The sequence below is a fragment of the Mchenga conophoros genome, linkage group LG17, assembly GCF_057382185.1.
Source record: "Mchenga conophoros isolate Kocher_MC1m ecotype Shallow Benthic linkage group LG17, M_conophoros_male_GT1.1, whole genome shotgun sequence".
NCBI lineage: Eukaryota > Metazoa > Chordata > Actinopteri > Cichliformes > Cichlidae > Mchenga > Mchenga conophoros.
Genome location: NC_140542.1, coordinates 6,035,768 through 6,060,696, shown reverse-complemented (window position 1 = coordinate 6,060,696; position 24,929 = coordinate 6,035,768). Strand labels below are relative to the sequence as shown.

Sequence of the window (24,929 nt, the reverse complement as noted above, 5' to 3'; positions counted from 1 at the left end):
TGGACCTGTTGATTGGATGCAACGCTCCCAAGTTATTGGAACCATGGGAGGTCATTTATAGCCAGGGGAATGGCCCATATGCTATAAGAACAGCATTGGGTTGGGTCATAAATGGGCCCATGGAAAATGGTAAATGCAACTTGGACAGCGAGCACCCACCAACAGTTGTAAATAGGATATCTGTTTGTAAGCTGGAGGAGATGTTGAAAAGTCAATATAACTATGACTTTAATGAAAGGGTTACAGAGGAAAAGGGTTTGTCAAGGGAGGACCTTAAGTTCATGAAGATCATGGAAAAATCTGCAACAATGGAAGATGGACACTACTGTTTGAAGTTACCTTTTAAAAAGGATAACATAAAGATGCCAGACAATTTCTCCATAGTTAAACAAAGATTGCAAAGTCTACAACGAAAACTTCTCAACAATGAACAGTTACATAAAGAATATAAAAACTTTATGGACGAGATGATAAGTAATGGATATGCAGAGCAAATACCTTCACAGCAGCTGTCTTGCGAAAATGGAAAGAAGTGGTACATTCCTCATCACGCAGTTTACCATCCCAGAAAACGATCTATAAGAATTGTATTTGACTGTGGGGCATCATTCCAGGGGACATCATTAAACAAGCAGCTCTTACAAGGTCCTAATCTCACAAGCACATTGCTTGGGGTTTTGCTTAGATTTCGACAGGATCCAGTTGCATTTATGGGTGACAGAAAGGCAATGTTTTATCAAGTTAAAGTTGCCAAAGAGGACAGAGACTTTCTGCGTTTTTTATGGTGGCCAGATGGAGATCTGAGCAAGGACATAATTGAGTTTCGCATGACTGTTCATCTGTTCAGTGCAGTATCTTCCCCGAGCTGCACCAGTTTCGCTTTGAGAAAAACAGCTGAGGACAATAAAACTGAATTCCTAGACAAGGTATGTGAAATGCTGAAAGAGAACTTCTATGTGGACGACTGTTTAAAGAGTGTGGCCTCCACCTCAGATGCTATTGATTTGGTCAAAGATCTTTCAGCACTCTGTCAAAGGGGAGGATTTACACTGACCAAGTGGGTCAGTAACAATCGCACCCTGTTGCAAAGTATCTCTGAGGAGCAAAGGGCTAACGACTTGAAAGAATTAAATCTTGACAGAGACAAACTTCCGGTAGAAAGAGCTCTGGGCTTGCAGTGGTGTGTGGAAACTGATACATTCAACTTCAAAATGGATATCCCTCAAAAATCCTGTACTAGGCGTGGAATGTTATCAATATCAAGTTCCATTTACGATCCATAGGGATTTCTTGCACCAGTCCTGCTGCCTGCCAAAGGAATGCAGCAGGAGCTTTGCAAAAGAAAACTGGGATGGGATGAACCAATACCCCAAACCATGTTGCAAAAGTGGAAAGGTTGGCTCAGTGATTTGCAAATGCTTTCCCATTTCAAGGTTAAAAGTGTGTTACTGATGTTTATTTATGTGAATGAATAGGTCTAAAGTAGACTGTATTAGTGGCTCCTTATTTTCTTTGTGATTAGAATTGCCATGTCTGATAGCCATTTCAATTAGGGGCCGGGGTGTAGGAGCCATTCTTGGGTTAATACCTTATGTGGTCACTAGAGGTCACCTTTTTCTGTTTTGATTATGTAATGTAAAGGTAGACGCACGTAATTGGCGTCAGGTGTGTCATTGAGAAGGCAAACAGTTTGTGACCATTGCGCTGTTATGCTAAGTCGATACGGAATAAAGACCAAAAAGGACAAGATACATACTGCTGGAGTTATTGGACTGTTAACTTAATTCATGCATACCAGTGACATCGCGTCACCCCCGTTAACGACCACCTCAGTGGCTTCAAGCGTAGGCTTAGCCTCTACACCTTATTTCATTACACTTTGGTCCTGATCTTCACAATGAACAGCACGTATAACGCTTATAATAAATCGAAGCTGCAGTATTGAAAACTTTATCCTCTGTAATTACAAGGCCCATGATTTCTTCAGTGTGTCCTGAGTGTCCACATGCCTGAAACATCTCACCTACCTACAAGGTAACTAGGAGGCATCTTAGTCAGATGCCTGGAAAATGTGTGCAAACCACAGTCCCCAACCCAAATGCACAGGGACCCAATCATCTGGCCCACTTGGGGAAACTCACAGGTATGGCTCTGAGCCTGTGGGATACAATCATACTCACCATTCCAAATTGGAAAAAAGTCCAGCCCCTCTCCAGGTAACTGTTTCTAGAGACTGTTTCAAGTGTTTAACAGTTGCAGATATGCAAACTCTTCACCACCACCATCTAAGGTGGTTAATCATATAAATATTAAATATGCAGTATAACAGCACTGAAGTATATAAGTTGGTCTCTCAGTAACAACTTGCATTACATTCAGGAGTTGCTGAAGTTGCTTCCCTTTTTTTGGCTGATGCTCACTACACTACATACCTGCAGACACAAGAAACACATGGTCATGTGATTACAGCTCATAAAATCACGACTGTCATAAATAACCACATTACTGATAACAACACAATCTCTGTAACATCCCGTAAACCTTTTAGAAAAATACATTTTTAGGCATTCCTACTTGGACTTACGACAGTGGTCTGATAAGGTACTGCTTTTAAGTCATACAAAAAACTAAATGCAATGCTAAACAAACCTGCCTGCCTCCAGCCTATCTTAAGCAAGAGTCTTCCCATATTTCCTGATTCAGTAAATTCAGTAAAAGGACTAGATGTTATAGTCCCTGATATTGCATTGCTTTAAATGGAGAAAATTTTGAGGGATGGCTATTATGAGGAAAGGCAGCCCAGAAACTTTACCAGCAGCACACGTCGTTGTGTGCCTCATCTATTTACCCAAGCTAATCTGCCATTTTTGGGGATTAGAGATCTGATCTAGATTATCATATTAAAATTTGGGACACATCGTCAGTAGTGGACCTTGGATTCAACGGGTGTTTCGGTCATTATTACTAGACACCCTCATCCAAGGAGGCCCTGCAAGGGTTGATCAGGCCCCAGAGTCACTGGTTTATGTTAAATTGTTATTTCTCTTCTTCTGTTTAGTTTGCTACAGTTTATTTTCTCCTATCTATTCACTGCAACTGAGAAATAATACTTAGCTCTTTTGCATTTATGGAGCCTCACTTCTTCAAAGGGATAGATAAGGTGATAGAGAGAAGTAAGACTAAAGGGACAAGATAGGAGAGAGCAGAGAGGAGAGCCAGAAGGGGGGTGCCTGATCTGGCTTCCCACACCTCCCCGCCGGATCGGGCTGTGCACTCTACCTCCCCACTGCCTCCCAGAAAAGGGAAGAAGAGCAGAGGGGAGAAGAGCAGAACATTTTCTTTTCTCTCGCGGTTAGCTGACAGCCGTAGCTGCCCAAGTGATGTCAGCCCTTTTTAACCATAGCCAGCGACTGGTCCTCTCAGCAGTGTTAGCTAATAGATTAGCTAGATTAGATTGAAACATAGATTCTGCATTCTACATATTTTCCAAAATGATTAAAAACCCTTTTATAAGACACGTCCTGTAACCTGCAGAACATCAGAAACTGACTTATTCTCAGTGCCCACTGGAAGTGTGCCATGTTCTTCTCATCACCCTTGAGAGTAATAAGTGGTTAGAGCCCTGAGTGGACAGATGGCCTGTTGAACTCTAGCTAAACTAAAACCCATCTAGACCAGTACTCTTCAAAGCTTGGCTTCAGCCAGCAGTCAGAACCCAGCTGGTGTTGGTTCTAACCGTGTAATCAGAGGCTAATTTACATCAAGGATGCAAAATGGATCCAATGACAAATATTTAACAGCCAGGCGAGATTAAACACCTGCAGGCATTGGCTGAGTGTTTGATTGATTTCAAACATTTATATATAAGTAAAAACAAACAAAATTTGTTGTAAACAGAAAAAAACAAAGTAGAAGACATCGAGTTGCCATGATTATCTTTATACACCACACAATCTACATGTTCGAAAAGGAGTAGGATGCAGTTCCTGGCCCGCTTTAATACTGTTTAATAAACGGATCGAATGGTTAAAGCTACAAACCACCTGTTTCTGATTAGACAAAAAACCAAAAGAGATTTATGATGAATATGCTTCATATCCTGTGCATCTTTAACAGCAAGTTATCTGGACATGAATAAGTAATTGGAAAACTGTTGGACCATCCGTCCCATGCATATCAACAACCTACGTAAGTGATCGCAGAGCAAAGATGGACACTTTGGCAAAATCCCCAGAAGCCATCCCCTTTGATGATCGGCACCATGGAAACATACAGTGATTTATCTCCCACTGAGTCCTGGGTGGAAAGCTCATAATTACCAGTGCATTGTGATTAGACTGAAGTTGGGATTATAAGATCCCTCACTCTCACTTCTCTTTCACCTAATCGAATTGACTCATCTTCAGAAATGAGATTTCCATTGATTTCTTTTCCTCTTTCATGTTGCCAGTTATTGAGCTGGACGTCTACATCTTCATTCAGGAAACTGAACAAGAACTCAAGAGGGAAAAAAACACAAAAGCTGTCAGAGCTTCAAGCTTAGAGTTTACAACCTTGACAAATGGATACAGTAAAGAATATTTCTGTGTGGCATGAAAGACTCCATCTGCTAGTGTCAAACTAAAGCACACACAACACAACCACAAACACACACACACGCACACACACACACACACACACACACACACACACACGCTGTGGTAAACTGCATAGGCAGAGAAAGAAATTTCAGAAGATTGAGCCCCATCAGAATGGAGCAGACCAAATGTGAATCCCCTGCATTATTTATTCACTTATAAATAAGGCAGGGGATTCATACGGTTTTTTCATACGTTCATTTTTTTATTCCAACACTTTACAGATAAACGGAGTTTTAAAAGAGAGGGGATTATGTAAACCCTTTGCTCAGCTTAACGCCATCTGAAATATTCTGCCTCAACAAGCAAATCCTAAAATGCTGCTCTTCTTTTAAAATAAAAAAGAAGCCTAGGGGAGTTATTGTGAGCTGCAGCTGCTTGTTTACATATTTCCACAACTCAGTGCACTTTCTCTGGCGCACATTTTTGCTGTGCAATGCGACTGAGCAGCAATGAAGCAGAGGCTCCGTTGGAGAAAACGCCACAGGCATCTTTAAGGTCACAGATGTTTAATTACAATGATGTTATCGCTAATGAACCAAATTGTCCTTGGCAAGCTGCCATTAACGTCATAATGCTACGACAGCTCTGCTGCCATGGGGCCAGCTCAGAAATCTCAGCAGGCGTTATAATCCTTAAGCTTCCAAGAACAAAAGCAAAGTTTCCAAATTGCTGTATACGCAGGGGAACCTTTACCAGGCATGGGCCTTAAAAGATTTGAGGGTATCAGTCACTCTCACTGTTAGAGATCTCAGATTTCTTGGGTTAATGTGACCTAGGAGTTATTTGAGGAATTCATTTTGTGGTGCAGATTTCCATTTCTTTCCATGATAGGTGACCAGTGTTGGGACTAAGGCGTTAGTTACAGTAACTACGTTATTATTGTGGTAACGAGCACGGTAACTAGTTATTATACCAAAATCAGGAACGCGTTAATTGTTACTGGGATTTAGATAGGCTCGTTATTCGTTACTTCGTGTGGTGGCGGAGCTTCCACAGATTCAGTAACATTAGCAAGTGGTGGAGGCCAGCAGGTGGATGAGGGAAAGGGGAGGCAGGAGGAGGAGAGACCCGAGTGTCAGGTGAACTGAACTTCAGGTAAGAATTTATGACCTGCAGTCTATCCGGGTCAGATATAAACCAAGTTTAGGTGGAGTTTACTTTCGTTGTGCTGACTTTTTCGTACCGCGTACTAGCTAGCATGACGGGGTTTCTATACAGCTGGGTGGGTGCTATGATGTTAGTGAACTTTATTTTGTTCATAAGGTTAATTATTAGAGTTGCCAACCATCCCGTAAAAAATGGAATCGTTCGGTATTCAGAGAAAATATCACGCGTTTGGTATTGAGGTGAAAAGGAACGCAGTTTGTCCCGAACTTCAGCTAGAATGAAAAACAGACAAAGCTGGAGTTATTCCGTTTCTTTACTCTGCAGCTGCCTCTTCTTCTCTCATTCTCCCCCTCCGTCTCCTGTTGCTACTTCAATCATGAAACTGATCAATGATCAGCTGATCGGCTTTTCTCTCTCTCTTCTGTTTGTTTATCGCCCACTTTGCGCCAGAAAGAAGAAACCAGCTGTGGTTGTTTTAAACAACAGCAGCACGTTTAAGCTTGATCAGCTGTTGTTAGAATTTATTTAATATTAATTTCTGGTATCAGCTGACGTTTGCTGGAGCCACAGCTGTAAAAGCTGCTGGTCATGATGTCAGTTTGGATATGTGGTGAGAGGGAAACATGAAGATGAAACCAGGAGATGTCCTTACTGAATCATCAGAGCTGTGATGGAGAAACAGGTTTACCTTTTAGATGACATGAATGAGTTGAAAGGAAGTTATGAACTGTTTCTGAGAAATAACACCAGGATCCTTTTTTTACGTAGCTGGCGGCTGTGCAAGGGCGGGTCTAGCAAAGTGTTGCCAGGGGGGCCAGGTAGGGCATTGACAGGGAAAGGGGGACACAAAGAAGTACTTTTCTTTCTTATTCTCATTTAAAATATCTAGCTTTTAATAAATATTTATCTGAATCTTACAACAAACGATTGATAGATTGATACATATATACCATCAAGACAGTGTACATCACTGTCACAACAGCGTTTGTTTTTATTCAAAGGCTTTAGGATTTTTCCTATAATGGCGGGCCGGTCAGTCAAAACGCCCGGGCTGATTTTTTGTCCCAGTCCAGCCCTGTAAGCAGCTCGTCTGCAGTCTGGTGTTACCTACATCTTCCTATTCAGAAGGCAGAATTTCCGAGTTCTGAGTACAATCGAAAGCACCACGACTGCAGTTTTTGTGTTGGATGTAAAAAGCGCACATGATGCTGTGACGTAGGCTAGAATCATGTCGACGATCAACGACGGTCCAGGCGTGGGATTTCTCTTGTGGAAATATGCATATTATTTTTTCCTTTCTATTGGTAGGTGGCACAGTGCACTTGTGGCAAGTAAGCAAGCTAGAAGACTGGCAATCTCGCTGGGTATCCAGTTACGGAAGCAACACATTAACAAGAGAATTCTGAGTAAAACCAAAGTTACTTTCCCTAGTAACTAGTTACTTTGAAAGTAACGGGTATCTTGAAGTAACTGAGTTACTTTTGATAGAAGTAACTAGTAATGTAACTAGGTTACTAATTTAAAGTAACTTACCCAACACTGCAGGTAACTGATGAAGAATGAGTGTTGGGCACCACTGAAGCATAGAATTTGGGTCTAAAACACACTCTTTGAAGTTATTAGAAGATACTGATTTTACTTTTGCTTCTTAGGCAAACTGAAGTTTTCTGTTGTGGGCAAACAATGCAAGGAAGGCCTGATTTACTCTCTGAACTATACTTTCAAATGATTTCTATCTGTAGTCAAAAGTTATAAAAAGTTGGACAGCAAGTTACCGCTTACTATCCAACTTCAGTTGCAGGATGGTTTATATAAATGTCATGGTCCCTGTGCCTCATCAGCTGATCCCGTATTAGGCAACATGTATTTTTGTTGTTTTTGCTCTTTCTCTCTCTCTCTCTCCTGCCAGGGCGGTTCTCATTATGGGCTCCCGCCCCTGGCCCACGCACCTGCCATCTCCACACCTGCTGCCTATCTTCGTAATCCCGAGCACGGTGCTACTCGTCGCTGGATCGTTGAGCTATCAGTGTCAGTCCCCCTGCAGTCAGAAAATTAGAATCTGTGAGTTTCTTTCTGTCAGTCTGTTTCTAACTGGAGTTTCTGTGTACAGATCTTTCCTGGACCCGCCTGCGAGCCAGTGTGTGGCGTGTACGACCTTGTGGTGGAGAGAGGAGAGAAATTTGGAAACGTTTGGAGTCTGTTCAATCCCCCTCCTTTTCCCTCACGGACCCTGGAACCCTGGACCTCCTCCCTTCCCCCCACTTGCACATGTACATATTATCACCTGGTGTTGTCTTTTTGTAAATAAATTCACTGTCTTCCTTGCAAGGATCTCTGGTCTGCACATGAGTCCATTTACACCCTGTGACAGTAAAAAGACAAACTCAAAAGAGCATACGCAACAAGAAAAGCTCTCCTGGTCTGTGTGCGGTAGAGTAGAAACACAATCAAACATGGACACAACTCACGTCAATACTCAGGTATTGTATAGATCACTTCTACCATGATCACCCTGTTTGTTGTGAGAGGAATACATTACTTGCAAAATAGGTAATGCATTATATAAGAACTAACATAAAGTGTCATGTAGTGCTAATCTGTTATGATATTTCAGTATTTATTAGTAAAACCACTAATAAACTTGTCATAAATGTGAATATTCTTAACCATCCTGGTTTACTTTGGTATAACTGTGACATAAACATATGCCAGTAAACACACTGATTAATTGGTTAACGATTACTGAATAAACAATAGCTATACTTCTCACAGTGTATAGTGTTACACAGGTCAAAATTCAAAATAGTCTTGAACGATAAATCCATTCACACTCACATTCACAGCTACAGCCAGTTTAGAATCATTAATTAACCTAACATGCATTTCTTTGGATGTGGAGGGAAGCTGGAGGACCTGGAGTAAACCCACTCAATTGCTGGGAGAACATGTAAACTTCACACACAAATGTCCCAGCTGGTTGGTGGATTAGAAACCAGGCATTCTTGCTGTGAGGCAACTGTGCCACCCCTAGTTTTATAACAACTGATTTCACAAAAATCACCAAATATCACTGTTTATGTGCAGCAGCCAAAGCTGAAAGCACAACAGGGATGTCTTATCCAGTTTTACCTTCTACTGGCTGTGATAAAAAATGGGAGCCACTTTTAAAGAGAGGAGGTCAGGGTGGATGGACGAGTTGACAAAACACTGGGCAAGTGCAGATAAAGGAGATTGTTTCCCATATCGAATCAGCATTGGTTTAACTACAATTTCCATAAGTCTTTCTTGAAGTAGGTTCTTTTGGGTTCTTTTATTTTTTTTATTTGTTTTATGGGGGAATGGGGAAGAACAACTCATATTAATTTTAGTGATCATTAGGACATGCAGCTGAATTAAAAATTATGTAAACAGATTTAGTTTAGCCCAGAAGATGGTAAACAATTTATTTTAAAATTGACATATTTTCTGTGATAACAAATAGATTATCACCAGTCAGTTAAAACTCACTGAAAAGTCCTGTGAACCTCTTCTGTGCACATGTGCCCAACAACATGACTTTTTGGGAGTAGGGGCAGGGTGACACCATATCTGCTATTACAGGAATCTCCCATAGCCCTCAGAATTCTTTGAGTGCCATGTCTCCTACATTGTTAACCTGGGTATCAGCTGTTAAATGCTGGGCAGGTGGTGTACAGAAGGTCCACAGCTTTTCTATTATTTTTTCTCTTAGGTTTTGGCACTTGCTTGCATTTAACAGCTCACAGAAACAACTGACATGTGATGGGTTCAACATATCATTTGGGAATGGAAAAACTTATGAGGTTAACCAACAGGGAGCTATTCGGAGTAGTATTTATATGGTGACAAATCACAACAACAGTCATCTCAAGGTAATGTATTGTATTGTAAGGTAAAGCTCCTACAATAATACAGACAAACCCCAACAATCAGATGGCCTCCTATGAGCAAGTAGTTGGCAACAGTAGAAAGGAAAAACTCCCTTTTATCACGAAGAAACCTCCAGCAGAACCAAACTCATGGAGCCATCTGCTCACGGGAAGAAGACAGGACAAAAGACATGCTGTGAAAGAAAGGCAGAGATTAATTACAACTAATGATAAAATGCAAAATAATGTATAAACACATAAAGAGGTGAGTGAAAAAGAAGTGATCAGTCCGTTAAAGGAAGCCCCTAGCAGCCTGGGCCTATTGAAGCGTACCTCTGGGAGGGTTCAGGGTCACCTGATCCAACCCTAAATAGTCCTGAAGAGGGCTTTAAAACTTACCTATTACATTTCTAATACTACTTTCCAAATTCTGTAAAACCCAAATATTGAGCTACATTTTGTCACTTTTCACAATACACATGCAATTTGAGCCATGTTTAAAATATTATTGCAAATGGATAAACGGGAAAACGGGAAATAACGGGAAGTATTAATGGAAAATCCTGGAAATACTTTGATGATCGTCTGATCGCCTTTTAACTGAAACAATAAAATCTAAAATACTAGTCTACTTTTATTATTATTGTTATTGTTATGATTGACTTATTGAGCTGCACTCACCTTCTGATAAATTAGGCTATAAAGCAGTGGATTTGCAGAGTGTGTGGTGCTGATGCTGTCCTCTCTGCCTCTGCCGCACCTTCTCCCTCTCCTTCTCCTTGCAGGGTGCCCTGTCTCCTCCTCTTGGCATCATCCACTCTCGCATCGTCGCTGTATTGGCTGCTGTTTTGTGTTTCGTGTTTACTCGCAGGACGACCCCTCCCACGGTGACATGTAACCCGAGCTTCAGGTGAACAATTCTGCTCCGGCACCTCTCCGTGGATTGCTCAGAGGGTTGAAAACGATGCGCTTTGCTGCGAAAAGCTCCAAGTTGCTTTTGAAAGACTCGTGAAACATGACCCGGTCGCCCCCCAAAAGAGCGGGTCTGGATAACGGCACGACGATTTGAACGGGCAGCGATGTGGATGTAAAGGTGAGCTGGGTTTATGCTGTGCGTCTGCGTTTTGGTTCCTTCAAAGTCGCAAAAAAGCCGGTTAATATTGTTCTGCTGAGCCGTGTGTGGGGGAAAGAGCAGGAAGGACAAATAACTGATTAACTCAGGCGAGCATTGTAGATGAATAAGTATGGCAATAATGTAGACCCACGGTCACGTTTCTATATTTTTAAACTATCTTTTTCAAGTTTTCTGTGCATTTAATATAGTTTTTGCAGTAATTCTTTAAGATTTGTAACTAAAAATCAGGTTTTTGTTTAAGTAAAAGAAAATCTTATTTAGAATACATATTTGTAAGGCTTGATTATGGATATGCATTTAAACGTATATCCAAAGTAGCTAAATACATTTCTGTAACAAATAATAAATACAAAAATACAAGTGAACGGGATTATTTTCTTCACTTGTTTATTTCTGAGTTAAAACATGTCTGGGTTTTCAAATTGAAATTAGGTTTGCAAAAGGTGGCACAAGAGCCTGTAAACACAGAATGATTGGCACTGCAGCGTAAGAAATTATTTAAATGTTTGTTGATTATCACATTAATTTCTGTCAGTTGTTTAGTGATTGCTTGGCTGTCTCCTTTCTGAATTGACTTCATTTATTTTTTTTTCTCCCGTGCCTCTCTGGTATTAATCCGCTCTTGCGTTACTGCTCATTTCTTTAAATTACCATTATGAGAGAAATTTATCAGGGAAAACAGCTGCTTATGGTGATTTGAAGAGTTGTGTATCCGAATTATTCAATGACTCTTGATTAACATAATAATTAATAATAGTTCTGACTTATTCTTGGTGTTTATATTATCTGGTACCTTGTTTTCTGAATGGATGAAAAGGTCTACATAGATTTACTGATGCATTTGTTAAAATTGAGGGGGCAAGTAGAAAGTAGCAATTGGAAAAAAACATATGCTAATCTGTTTTCTTTATGTGTACAATGTGATACTAACCTGTAAACAGATGCATTATTACAAAAGATGTGGTCTTGTGAGCAGTGAAGTAAGCAGACTGTATTTGTATTGGTGGGGAATAGGGGAGGAGTGTTACTGCTGTGCACATATCAGGTTACACTTGTTCCAGTCTTTACTTCCAGTTGTCATGTATGGGTGATGCCAGCAGCAATCATTGTTGTATTCAAATGTGGATTATAAATTATTTTTAGAGTTGCATGCATGTCATGCCTTTACCTATTTTATCCATTTCCTTAAACAGTCTTACTGTGTGTTCCTCTTGTCATCTCGGTGCCTTTAAAAAAAAAACTTTAAATAGAAAACACTTTTATTCTGATATCGTCATCTACTATGTGTATTTTTATTCTCAGGTAGTATAATGCATTAATTTCCATTGTCTTTCTCTTTCACTTTTCTTGTTTTGTCTCTTCAAGCTGTAGACTGAGGATTATATAAACCTGACATGTGTACACCTAATGAGACGGTAACCTGAGGTCCATCCTGAGGAAAAACCAGGATGCATTCCATTACCTTGGAACTTTTAGGCAAGACCAATGTCAGGGGTTGCTGCAATCCCTCTGCTGCAGGAGTGCTGTTCCTGCTGTGTCTTGGCTTCCCTCCCTCTATGGCCGCTTGCCCACCTTCCTGCCTTTGTGCCAGTGATATAATTTCCTGCAGCGGATGCAATCTGTCTGTGGTGCCCTTTGATCTACCAGGTTATGCCACACGGTTGGACCTTAGCCACAACAGACTCACTGCCCTGCATGTGGGCTGGATTTCCCAACCGCTGCAACGGCTCGTTACGCTGATTCTCGGCAAAAATTTCATAAGAAGCATTGACGTGAACACCTTCAATGTGACACCACATCTCCTCCACTTGGACCTCTCGTCCAATCAGCTGACAGTGCTGAACTCATCCATCTTCAGTGGGTTGAAAGAACTGAAGGAGTTGCTGCTGTTTGACAACCAGATTATTCAAATCGATCCAGGCGCCTTCAAGGACCTCTGCAACCTACAGAGGCTCTACCTCTCTACAAACAGGCTGTCAGTCTTCCCCCTAGTCATTTATGAAGAACCCGAGGGACCTCTAAATCTGACATTTCTAGACTTGTCATATAACAGACTGACTAAGGTGCCTGTCCAAAGCCTCCTGTCCCTCACTCGCCAAAGAGGAATTTATTTGCAGGAAAACCCTTTAGTCTGTGACTGTGCGTTGCTTGCCTTGCTGGAGTATTGGATGTGGAAACAGTATCCCCCTCTACTGGATTTCAGAGGTGACTACCCATGTAAAAAAGGAGCAAAGTCAGGAGTTCATTGTAAGGAGCATGAAATGTCAGCTATGCCCCTTGAGACACAGATCTACCAAGTAGAGCCTGGTCAGTGGTTAAGAGTGCCATGCCCAGGGTTGACTTTGCCTGCTCAGGAGGGGCTTGTGGTGTTTTGGGTCACCCCTACAACGGTACTGAATTCCTCAAACAGTGATCTAAGTGCCCGCCTCGCAGTTCTTCCCAATGGCACCCTTGAAGTTCGAGAAGCGCTGACGGAAGATTCTGGAACATATGGGTGTGTCATACCCCGCGGACATAACTACAATCCCAGTCACTCTCTGGAGGTCACAGTGGTAGTTGGAAATTTAAGCATTACCTCCGCCAGCGGTTCAGCGCATCGCAATAGTGCAGAAAATTTCAACACTGCATTTACCACACTGGCTTCTTGCGTGGTCAGCATCATATTGGTGCTCCTCTACCTCTACCTCACCCCCTGTCGGTGTCGGGATGGCCGCGGCGGGGACTCGAGAGGCTGCGGCGGACGAGCCATCATCCTGTGTTCAGACCCCAGAGATGTGGAGACAACACAGCAGCGGTCAAATGGGAAGAAGGTGGTTTTCTTAGAGCCTCAGACCGAAGACTCTGACACTGGCTGCACCAAAATTGCAGCAGTTAACTTGAGTCATGTCACTTCTGAGGGCATTCTTAAAAATGGAAGTAGGACAGTGGGACAGCCCCTCACAGACCCCACTCACATGGCATAGCAAGAAAAAGAACCTTTTGCACATTTCTGTACAGCATGAACCCAAGTTTTTTTTTCTCACTGTCTTCTTTCAGTACATCATGAAAAAATCCATTTGATGTGAGTACTGCACAGTGATTCTTGTGAAGTAGTTATGCACTGTGGGGTTTGGGTGTTTGGTCTAAAGCAGAAAATACAATCCTTTTGTGGGCAGAATTTCAATTATGTCTCGACTGTAAGTGGTGTCTGTTTTTTTAATATTAAGAGTTCATATGGAAATTTCAGTGTTACCGCAGGAAATTGTTACAGCAAAGATCACAAAGATAGAAATGTGGGTGGGTTTTTTATATTGGGCCGAGAGAAATATTCACACCTGATGTGATGAGCTGTTAGAGGCAGTGGCGGCTGTTGGGTATTGTGCTTGCATTTTCAATGCATCATGACCATTCTTTTAGCATCTGTCTTGTACCGTGGGGCATAGTGTCTTTGAAACATGCCAGTCGTACTTGTGAATTTATCTTAATGTTGTTTAACGATGTTGTGCAGATGAAACTATGCCTGCCATTCACCTTTAAAATCTATATGAATCTGTAAAAATTTCTTCTTAGACTAAAATACACACAAAACCCATTGTTTTGCTATTGTTGCAGAAAAAAAACACTTGATGAACTGTTACAGGGGTGGTTTACTTCAAGAAGAACACATTTCCAAAATACACCATGATGATATATTGTTGTTATTGTCATGGCTTTTGTAAATAAATGATGGATGTAGCTAAAAGTATGTCATCCGTAGATTTGTGGTCTGCCATTTTGGGGTGGGGGAAAAAAATCTATACGGCACAGAATCACGTGTATGTACTGATATAGGGACACCAAATATTGACATTTCGAATGAAAATCAATAAATAATGAATATATTAAAATGTTCTGGGAATACTACTCTACCAACAAGAGGGCTCGTGTCCTTCACCACCATCCCGAGACAAAATTAGCCGAACAAACTTACAATAAATCCGTTCAACCAAAAAAACATCCAACATATAATTCTATAATTTCCAACTTGACTCCATTCAATTGAAGACTGAAAGCAAACTGACTCTGCATTACAGGGAGTGCAGAATTATTAGGCAAGTTGTATTTTTGAGGAATAATTTTATTATTGAACAGCAACCATGTTCTCAATGAACCCAAAAAACTCATTAATATCAAAGCTGAATGTTTTTGGAAGTAGTTTTTAGTTTGTTTTCAGTTTTAGCTATTTTAGGGGGATATCTGTGTGTGCAGGTGACTATTACTGTGCATAATTATTAGGCAACTTAACAAAAAGCAAATATATACCCATTTCAATTATTTATTTTTACCAGTGAAACCAATATAACATCTCCACATTCACAAATATACATTTCTGACATTCAAAAACAAAACAAAAACAAATCAGCGACCAATATAGCCACCTTTCTTTGCAAGGACACTCAAAAGCCTGCCATCCATGGATTCTGTCAGTGTTTTGATCTGTTCACCATCAACATTGCGTGCAGCAGCAACCACAGCCTCCCAGACACTGTTCAGAGAGGTGTACTGTTTTCCCTCCTTGTAAATCTCACATTTGATGATGGACCACAGGTTCTCAATGGGGTTCAGATCAGGTGAACAAGGAGGCCATGTCATTAGTTTTTCTTCTTTTATACCCTTTCTTGCCAGCCACGCTGTGGATACTTGGACGCGTGTGATGGAGCATTGTCCTGCATGAACATCATGTTTTTCTTGAAGGATGCAGACTTCTTCCTGTACCACTGCTTGAAGAAGGTGTCTTCCAGAAACTGGCAGTAGGACTGGGAGTTGAGCTTGACTCCATCCTCAACCCGAAAAGGCCCCACAAGCTCATCTTTGATGATACCAGCCTAAACCAGTACTCCACCTCCACCTTGCTGGCATCTGAGTCGGACTGGAGCTCTCTGCCCTTTACCAATCCAGCCACGGGCCCATCCATCTGGCCCATCAAGACTCACACACATTTCATCAGTCCATAAAACCTTAGAAAAACCAGTCTTGAGATATTTCTTGGCCCAGTCTTGACGTTTCAGCTTGTGTGTCTTGTTCAGTGGTGGTCGTCTTTCAGCCTTTCTTACCTTGGCCATGTCTCTGAGTATTGCACACCTTGTGCTTTTGGGCACTCCAGTGATGTTGCTGCTCTGAAATATGGCCAAACTGGTGGCAAGTGGCATCTTGGCAGCTGCACGCTTGACTTTTCTCAGTTCATGGGCAGTTATTTGGCGCCTTGGTTTTTCCACACGCTTCTTGTGACCCTGTTGACTATTTTGAATGAAACGCTTGATTGTTCGATGATCACGCTTCAGAAGCTTTGCAATTTTGAGACTGCTGCATCCCTCTGCAAGATATCTCACTATTTTTGACTTTTCTGAGCCTGTCAAGTCCTTCTTTTGACCCATTTTGCCAAAGGAAAGGACGTTGCCTAATAATTATGCACACCACCTAATATGCTTAATTGGTAGTAGGCTTTCGAGCCTATACAGCTTGGAGTAAGACAACATGCATGAAGAGGATGATGTGGACAAAATACTCATTTGCCTAATAATTCTGCACTCCCTGTAAGCTGCTGGTTAAAAGTGTGGTTAAAAGTGTGGTTGTATTACCACATTGCTGTCTGAAAAATAGTGTTAATTTATTTGAAATTATTACTTAGCAATAAAATTTACAGGCATATTCATGTGTCTATTGGCTTCCTTGGGCTCAATCAATGTCCCCTGTTTTTCATCCATTAAACTTTTGCAGGCAACAGGTCACTTGGGTTTAAAGTTAAAGTCACTGAAACGAGTTGTTTAACACATTCTTGACACATGGCAGACTTACTTGCTACATAGGGGTAATATAAACTCTGGTACAGTGACCTAATGTTTACACTTGTGAGTGTGTACATCAGCACTGTGGATTTTAAATGAAACACTGAAGATGTGATTGAAGTGTAGACTTTGAGCTTTAATTCAAGGAGTTTTACCAAAACATTACAGAGGCTCAAAACTAATTGGAGGAACTACTATCATTTTAAATATAAGACTTGTTTTTAATACTTAGATGAAAATATTTTGCAGTCATCAAATCACCAGATGTTGTGTTTCCTCCCAAGGGATGCTCTGCCAGGCCTTTACTGCAGCTGTCTTCAATTGCTGTTTGCTTGTCTCCATCTTCTGTTTTGTATATAATAGCTGAAAAGCATGCTCCATTGTGTTGAGATCAGGTGATTAACGTGTCCACTGAAGTGTATCCAATTTCTTGACAAACTCCTGTGCAGCTTTTGCACTGTGCTCTGGGTCATTATCCATTTGCGAATCCTGAATTTGAGCAGAGAGTACAGCCATGTAAACCTCACAATTCATCGTCAAAGGAGCTCGCAAAGAAAAGCGTCTGGACTTCTTTAAGTTACTTGAAGACGTTTCACCTCTCATCCGAGAAGCTTCTTCAGTTCTAAGGTCAAATGGTGGAGAGTCCCAGATATAAACCTAGTGGGAGTGACCCCCCACAGAGGGACAAAAGGACCCCCTGATGATCCTCTAATCGCCTGACCCAAGGTGTGGCTGATTGGGACCCACACCCAGTTTCACACCTTGGGTCAGGCGATTAGAGGATCATCAGGGGGTCCTTTTGTCCCTCTGTGGGGGGTCACTCCCACTAGGTTTATATCTGGGACTCTCCACCATTTGACCTTAGAACTGAAGAAGCTTCTCGGATGAGAGGTGAAACGTCTTCAAGTAACTTAAAGAAGTCCAGACGCTTTTCTTTGCGAGCTCCTTTGACTACGATGACCTGGATGACTGAGAACCTTCACAGACTCACAATTCATCCCGCTATCAGCAGTCACATCATCAATAAACACCAGTGAAGTGGCTCCACTGACAGCAATACAGGCCCAAGGCATAACACTGCCTCCACCAGGTGGAACATAACAGATGGTGGTGTGTTTCATACTCTCCATACTTTTCTTTTCTTTGGTTATTTATGGTTTTATCAGTCCAAAGATTTTTTTGGCTCTTGTATATGTTTTCTGGCAAAGTCTAATCTGGCCTTCTTGTTCTTAGGTGTAACCAGTGGTTTGCACCTTGTTATAACGTCTCAGTGTTTCCATTCAAGAAGTCATCTCCTGATTATAGACAGTGATATACCTACATCTTTGCATATGTTCCTGACTTGGTTAGATGTTATGAAGTTGTTTTTTCTTTCTTTCATTCAGGCCTTTTGGTGTTGGTGAGCTGCCCAGTGCATTCCTTCTTTTTAAGAAGATACCTGATTATTGATTGGCCATTTCGAATGTTTTTGCTATCTCTTGAAGAGATTTATTATGATTTTTCAGCCTAATAATGGACTCCTTCACTTGGATCAATATCTCAATATATTGATTGAGAGTTCAAATGAACAGCTACCAAAGTCAAGTTCAACATTTGGAATCAACTCCAAATCTTTAATCTGCTTAATTTGTAATGAAATAATCCATGCAACTCCTTGTCAGTCAATTGTCCATTTACTTTTAAGCATCCAAATATAAGACACATGTTAAAATCCTTTAATTAAACCTGGAATTCTGCACTTCAGTTACTTTGTAATTGTTTGCTCTGGTAGTGATGTCCTTTGTGGATGTAGAGCGAAAAGAAAAGTGTCATTGTACAACTATTTATGGACTTGGCTGCATGTTTACACTCTGATACCCAGGGTATTGTGTAGTACTACCACATACTAAGTTTTATAAAACTTAGAATGTGGCTGTTGAAATGCAAAATCAGCCTAATAATCGTTCAAGAGCGAGTGTCAGGGCTCTCATCATTTATACAAAAATATTTTTTAATATTGATTACTTATAACCTGCCTCTCGCCCTAAGACAGCTGGGATAGGCTCCAGCCCCCCAACGACCCTGAAAAAGGATAAGCTGAAGCGAATGGATAGATGGACAATCACTTATATAAAATACCATCACACAGATATGACTAGAGGAATCAGAGAAAATGTTTTGGTTGGTTGGTTTTGGTTTTGTAATATTTCAGTTATGAAAACTACAGGAACTATATGTTGCCATGATTGAGCACCATATCAAAACACACTTCCCAAAGGGAAGAACTATTTTGGACCAGAACTCTAGTTCAGGTCCAAAATAGTTCTTCCCTTTGGGAAGAACTATTTTGGACCTGAACTAGAGTTCTGGTCCAAACACACTGACCCAGAGCTGGTGTGACTGGGTTGGCAGCCTTGACACTTGTCAACTTCATCTCAGTCCATCCTTTTAAAAAATGGACTTGGTCAGTCTCCACCTTGTTACGCTGACCTGCAGCTAAACAGATTCACTGAGGAACTGATCCTTATTGGTTCAGACAGGAACAGAGTTTGGGCTCTGCAAAGAAGCACACGCCAGCTCGGATCACTGTCACAGACATCAGAAGGAAGTTTGCCAATTCAACCCCGAGCCTACTGTGACCCACATTCCACAGTCCGTGTTTGTTTCATTTTTATAGGTATGTGTAAAATTTTCAGTCTGCCAAGAAGGTTAAAGTTTGTTCAGGTACACACGTTAGCCTAGTGCTGTCTGCATATGAATTTTCTCTATTTTTTCAGTTTTATTGTGATTAAATGAAAAATATGTCATCGTTTAATTGTTAGTTGTGACTTTTACTCATCTTTTTCTAATTTCTAATTTCTCTATAGCAACCTATAGCAAATTCATATTTGCTGGCATCTTCTTCCTGATGGGACTCTTCGTTTCATATGGCTTCAACGACACGATCTATCCTCCCTTCCATGTGGATGTAAATTACACGATTAAACACACAGACCTGAAGTAATGGTCTGGAAGAGACAGCTATGTTTCAGTTCAGGGGAAAGAGGTGGGTTGCACACAAACAGCCAAAATTACAACTGTAACTGTAAAATTACAACTGTAAGAAAATGTTATGTTCAGCATTGTCTTGTTAAAATATCCAAGAATTTCCCTGAAAAGGGCGTCATCTGAAATGGAGGGCTACTTACCTGGGAAGCTTTATATACCTTTCAGCACAGAAGCCACTAATATACCCCACTGCCATCAGAGGCTTTTGAACTCAGTGCTGAACAAAAAGTCAGATAATCCCTCTTTAGTCTGGATGATGCGATGTCCTTATTTTTCAAAAAGAATGTAACTTTTTGATTTGTCTGCTGATTGAAGCGTTTCTGGATCATGTTCACTTATGGTGTCTTCTTGGCATGACTTGAAGCTTTTTTTCTGTATTTGTTGATGGCACAGTGAACTGTGATCACAGAGAGTGATTTAGGCGTGTGTTGAGTCCGTGCAGTCATTTCAACACAGAATCATCCCCATTTTTAATGCAGTGCAACTCGAGGGTCATCTTTAAACTGTTTTTAATTTTTTTAACCCAAATGTAAATAAAATCTGTGCTTTTCATCAGTCTAAATAATGTATATTATGCAGGTGTTTCTCTTACCCATCCATCCATTTGCTTCCGCTTATCCTTTTTCAGCTTTTTCCACAAGCTGCATGTCTTTGGACAGTGGGAGAAAGCCAGAGTACCAAGAGGGAACCCACGCAAACACGGGGCGAACATGCAAACTCTACACAGAAAGACCCCAGCCTGATGTGGGAATTTAACTCAGGTTCTTCTTGCTGTGCGGCAACCGTGCTAACCACCTTGCCACCATGCTGCCGTCATAAACATGTTCAGCTATTTTCCAAATTCTTCCTTTATGTAAATGTCAGCTTTTAGCAGTTCAGCACTTTTGTTTTCAGGTTAAAAATTCAGGGTTTTTTTTTTTTATCTCATTCAACATTTTTAACTTAATTTCATCAATTAATTCATTTCAGTGCATACATTCAGATTCAAGCATTCACACTGCAGTTTCTTCAGAAAATGCACTTTCTAGTTATATTCCACTAGGTTCCACTCGGGTATGAGTAATGATAAATTTAAATGGAAAGATATATGTGTCTGTTTTTGTGACCATGCGGACTTGTCTGCAGAGAATTTATACTGCAGTGAATGAACCACACATGCACCCCAGATGGCCGACTACAGGAATCTGTAGTGCCATATGTCTGTGTCTGCACTAGAGTATAGGCTGGGCTTTTGCATCATTATTTTTCTTTGATTGTGTAATAAGAAATTTTAAGGTTTCACAAAAATGAAAAATGTTTGCTAAAGATAAAATCAGTTGAAGACAATGTGAACTTAAGTGTCCAAGCAGGACCTCACTTCAGCTACAGTGTTAGCTGAAACAAAACTCTGCCTCAATTGAGTTGAAGTGTTCTCCCTGTTCCATGAATGAAAGAGAGATTTATATGTTTCACTGTTACTTTGTCATGAGTACAAAGAGGCAGTTTGGGTGAAAAATAAAAAGTAGTGTTACATCAGAAGGATTTAGGGATGACCAATGACCTTTTAGTGAGTCAACAAATCGCCTTTTCAGAAATCCTCTTACAGTACAAGTGCTTTCTGTGGCTGCTAGGAAAGATAGAAAAACCTCTTTAAACCCTTTTTTGTCTTTTGTGCTTTATTTTTTACAAGACACTTGATGTCATCCAGCGTTAAATGCAGTAAGAAAGTAAGTAAGGATCTTTTATAGCAGTTTCATGATTTCTCAAGTGAGATACCAGTGGCAGTCGTTGAACTGGGGGCTTGGGTTGGAATAGAGATGGTAAATGGTCACTTCAATGAAACTTTGTGATAAGGTGTTATGATCTTGCATGACCGGATTTTGCCTCTTCTAGATACAGGGCTATATTTTTTATAAATAAATGCATCTACACATTTATATCATGTACAGCTCACTGAACATCTTATTAGAAACACCATGCTAATAATGAGTTGAGTTTCCTTTTGCTCTGAACATAGCCCCAGTTCTTGGTTTATGGATTCCACAAGATTTTGGCAGAATCCCTTTTAGACGCTGCTCCACACTGCCATGACAGCACCACATCATTTCTGCAGATTTGGCTGTTGCACAGTCATGCTGCCAGTTTCCATACCAACTGGGGAGACTTTTTCTTGGTGGGAGTAGCCATTAGAATTTGTCAAACATAAAGTAGTGCACGTGGTTAGCAACAATATTCAGATGGAGTGTGGCATCCACACCATGATTGATTGGTGCAAAGGAGTTGTTGTGCACCAGGGCAACATCATCACTAGCCTCACATTCATGTCCTTGTCTGGCAGGAAAGAGTGGTTATTTGAGTTATTATTAGTCTATCAGCTTCAAATGGCCATCATCAGCTCAATCACCATCAAGGCATTTTGATTTTCAGAGCTCAAAGGGAGGTTTTTGTTTTTGTTTTTTTGTTTTTCTCGTTAACTACTCAGACATTTGGGCATCCAGATCCCTAATTGGCATGTTTCTAAGGTACATTTCATATGTTGACCACCCAGCAGTGTTCAAACCATTAAAAACATTCGTCCACCCACTCGTTTCCAATCTCCAGTTGATATGCAGATGACTGGAATTATCTTCAAGCTCATTAGCATCTCATTTGTGGTAGACTGTGCCCTGCCCTGAGAATCATGGTGCTCAAAGCGACTGCCTGTCCCTTGGCTCTTGTCTGATATTTTCATAATTACTTGGTTGTGACTTGTAGCCAATGTTTCATTTACTGGCAAAGTGTTATCCTGTTCTGTCTATGAAATTAGTTGTTTTTGTTCGTTCATAGACATGTTTAAATAGTAGCAGCAGTACTAAGAAACGGCTGGGGTAGTAGGAATTTATATCATTTAATTTAATTAAAATCACATTCTGAGTTTCTTCAAACAGCCAATAGTAAGACACACAAATATAGTCCAACACCACAGAGGCATTTAATTTCCTCTGAGCCCAATATGAACGCAGTAATTTCCTGACTATTCATAATTGAAATGACAGAGAAATTTAATGGATGTGTGGGTCGTAGCTGAAACAAGAGCATTAATGTGAACACCATCGAGACAATGGGGCCATTTAGCAAATTGTTTCCACTATTTAATTAACATGATTTTTATTAATGTTGTCCTTTTAACTCTGTGGTCGAGCTGCCACATCCTCACAGTTCTGTCCAAGGAATTGTCTTTTCAAAAATCCGGGTGATTCCTACCTCCTGCAGACCTGCTTTGTGTCCACTCTCTTTCTGGAATCAAACAGCAGGACATGCTGTAAAAAGTAATAAAGATTCTGTCATTAAAAGTCTACATTCAAAAATTAATGACATTTGTGGGGTTTGAACCTGGAGCCTTGGTACCATTGTGCCTCATTAGAGTACCATGTGAGAGTTTCCTACTCTAAGTTCCACAGAAGCAGAGCAGCAGGGACAAACGAATGAATGAAGCAGTTTCTACTTCCAGTGCGTTTGTTTGTATAGCAGGTGCTCCTAGTTCTGTTGAGGTTTATTGTTTGTGGACTTTGTTACTAGACTCTAAAATATATAAGCTGATGTGCTGCCAGGGTTACCCTAACATGAGTCAATACAATGGCACTGAGAAGCTCCACCCAGGCAGGGAGGAGACAGGAGAGAAAGAGAGTGAGAGCAGAATCAAAACAAAAACGCATGTAGCCTCACTGAGCCAGCCGGGTAGACACAGTGACCATGACATTTTGTTTCCATGGAGTCAGACTTTCTCATAGTTTTTACACTGGTCTAGCTCTCAAGGCTTGGTCCTTTGGGCATTGGCTGCATTTTCATCTAGTCTTATCTGTCCATTTTCAGATTAATGTTTTGTGTTTGTTAAAACCAGTGATGGGAATAACGGTGTTACAAGTAACAGCGTTACAAGTAACAGCGTTACTTTTTTCAGTAACTAGTAATTTAACTAATTACTATTCCTATTGCTACAACGCCGTTACAGTTACTAACAAGAAAATGCGGCCCGTTACTATTTTTCAACAAACAGACGGTTGAAGCTGTGTTCAGCTTACCGCATCTTGTATCAGTTGCACCGAAGTAGCTGACTACGTAAGTAATCTGGACGCTACAGCTTTAAGCAGCTGCACGCACTTCCGCGGACGGTAATCGCAATCACTGTCTAGACTAGGGGTCAGCAACCTTTAACACCCAAAGAGCCATTTGGACGGGATTTCCACACAAAAGAAAACACTGGGAGCCGCAAATACTTTTTGACCTCTAAAATGCAGATAAGACTGTATATATTGTTTTTTTACCTTTAAGCTTTGTGTGAACAACTAAGGTGTGTTGCCTAGATCCATGAAGTGCTACAGAGAAAATTACTTTTTTATTTATGTAATTAACACATTTTGAACTCTTAAAGAAAAATAACAAAAGGAAAGACACCCAGCTGAACTAAAATGATCCATGTAGCAAACAAAAACTGTTTTGAGCCGCCACCCTTATATCGCCTTTGGGCTTTTGGAGCCTTGACCTGGCTTTTAAAAATAATTTGAAAAAAGCACTATGCTGCTAAAAAAAATAGATATTTGCAAAATTCAGCCTAAATATGTATTTTACCTGGTTACTGTGTGTGGCGGGGCGTGGTCTGCAGCGCCGCTGTAGGGGAGGCGGACGCACCTGAGCGGCACCCGCACTCAAGCCTCGCCGCCTTAATGTCTGTGCTATCTGTGCTGGTATGTGTCGGGCTGTGAGCTTTAACACCGACTGTATGTGTCAGCAACTGTGTGTGAAAAGTGGTCAATAAAGAGATGCTGAAAAGCGTGTTCATGCAAACATCGTCGGGTCTGCCGTGATATGTTTACAATGGGACTTCTGCTCCTGAACCTCTGCGCACAGCGTCTGGAAATCGGGGCTGTACGAAGTCACTTTCATCTTTATGCAGGACTGTAAGCTGTCGTCTGTGAGGCGCGAGCGATGTATAGTTCACGGTGGAGCTGCTGACATAATGTGGATCCAAAGATCCATAATTGGCCTATGGGCACCTGGGCCCTATTTCAGGAAGCCGGTTTAGAAAACTCAGAGTGAAAAACGATACTCAGGGTTGAGTAACCCCGAACTGTCCAACTCGGAATATTCGGTTTCAGAAAGGCTGATAACAAGTAGTTCAGTCAACGCGGAGTTGCTTTAACCCCGAGTTAAACTCGGGCACGAGGATATATAAAGCCCTAATTAGTGGAGCACAGATTAAGCGAGTCACCATGGAGACGGAGGGAAAGAAGGCGCGGTCAATGTATTTTACAGCACTTGAGGCCGAAATTCTGATGGCAGCATATGCCAATAACATGCAAATTTTGCGGAA

General features: G+C 41.0%; 1 protein-coding gene and 1 long non-coding RNA gene across 2 annotated transcripts; one reads left to right on the top strand and one right to left on the bottom strand.

Annotated features, from left to right (window-relative positions):
- Positions 1–9,159: 9,159 nt before the first annotated feature.
- Positions 9,160–10,444, bottom strand: LOC146554964 (uncharacterized). The gene is made up of 2 exons (XR_014889276.1): positions 10,316–10,444; positions 9,160–9,828 (listed from the first exon to the last, which is right to left on the bottom strand). It is a non-coding gene; the product is annotated as an uncharacterized LOC146554964 (long non-coding RNA).
- Positions 10,445–10,586: 142 nt separating this feature from the next.
- Positions 10,587–14,742, top strand: LOC146554963 (amphoterin-induced protein 2-like). Its single transcript, XM_085252521.1, has 2 exons — positions 10,587–10,727; positions 12,135–14,742. The coding sequence occupies exon 2, from the start codon at positions 12,218–12,220 to the stop codon at positions 13,730–13,732; it is 1,515 nt and encodes a 504-aa protein (XP_085108647.1). The 5' UTR covers positions 10,587–10,727; positions 12,135–12,217; the 3' UTR covers positions 13,733–14,742.
- The last annotated feature ends 10,187 nt before the right edge of the window (positions 14,743–24,929 follow it).

Excerpts from the sequence above, each read along its gene's own strand:
- LOC146554963 (XM_085252521.1), top strand. The coding sequence starts at position 12,218 with ATGCATTCCATTACCTTGGAACTTTTAGGCAAGACCAATGTCAGGGGT.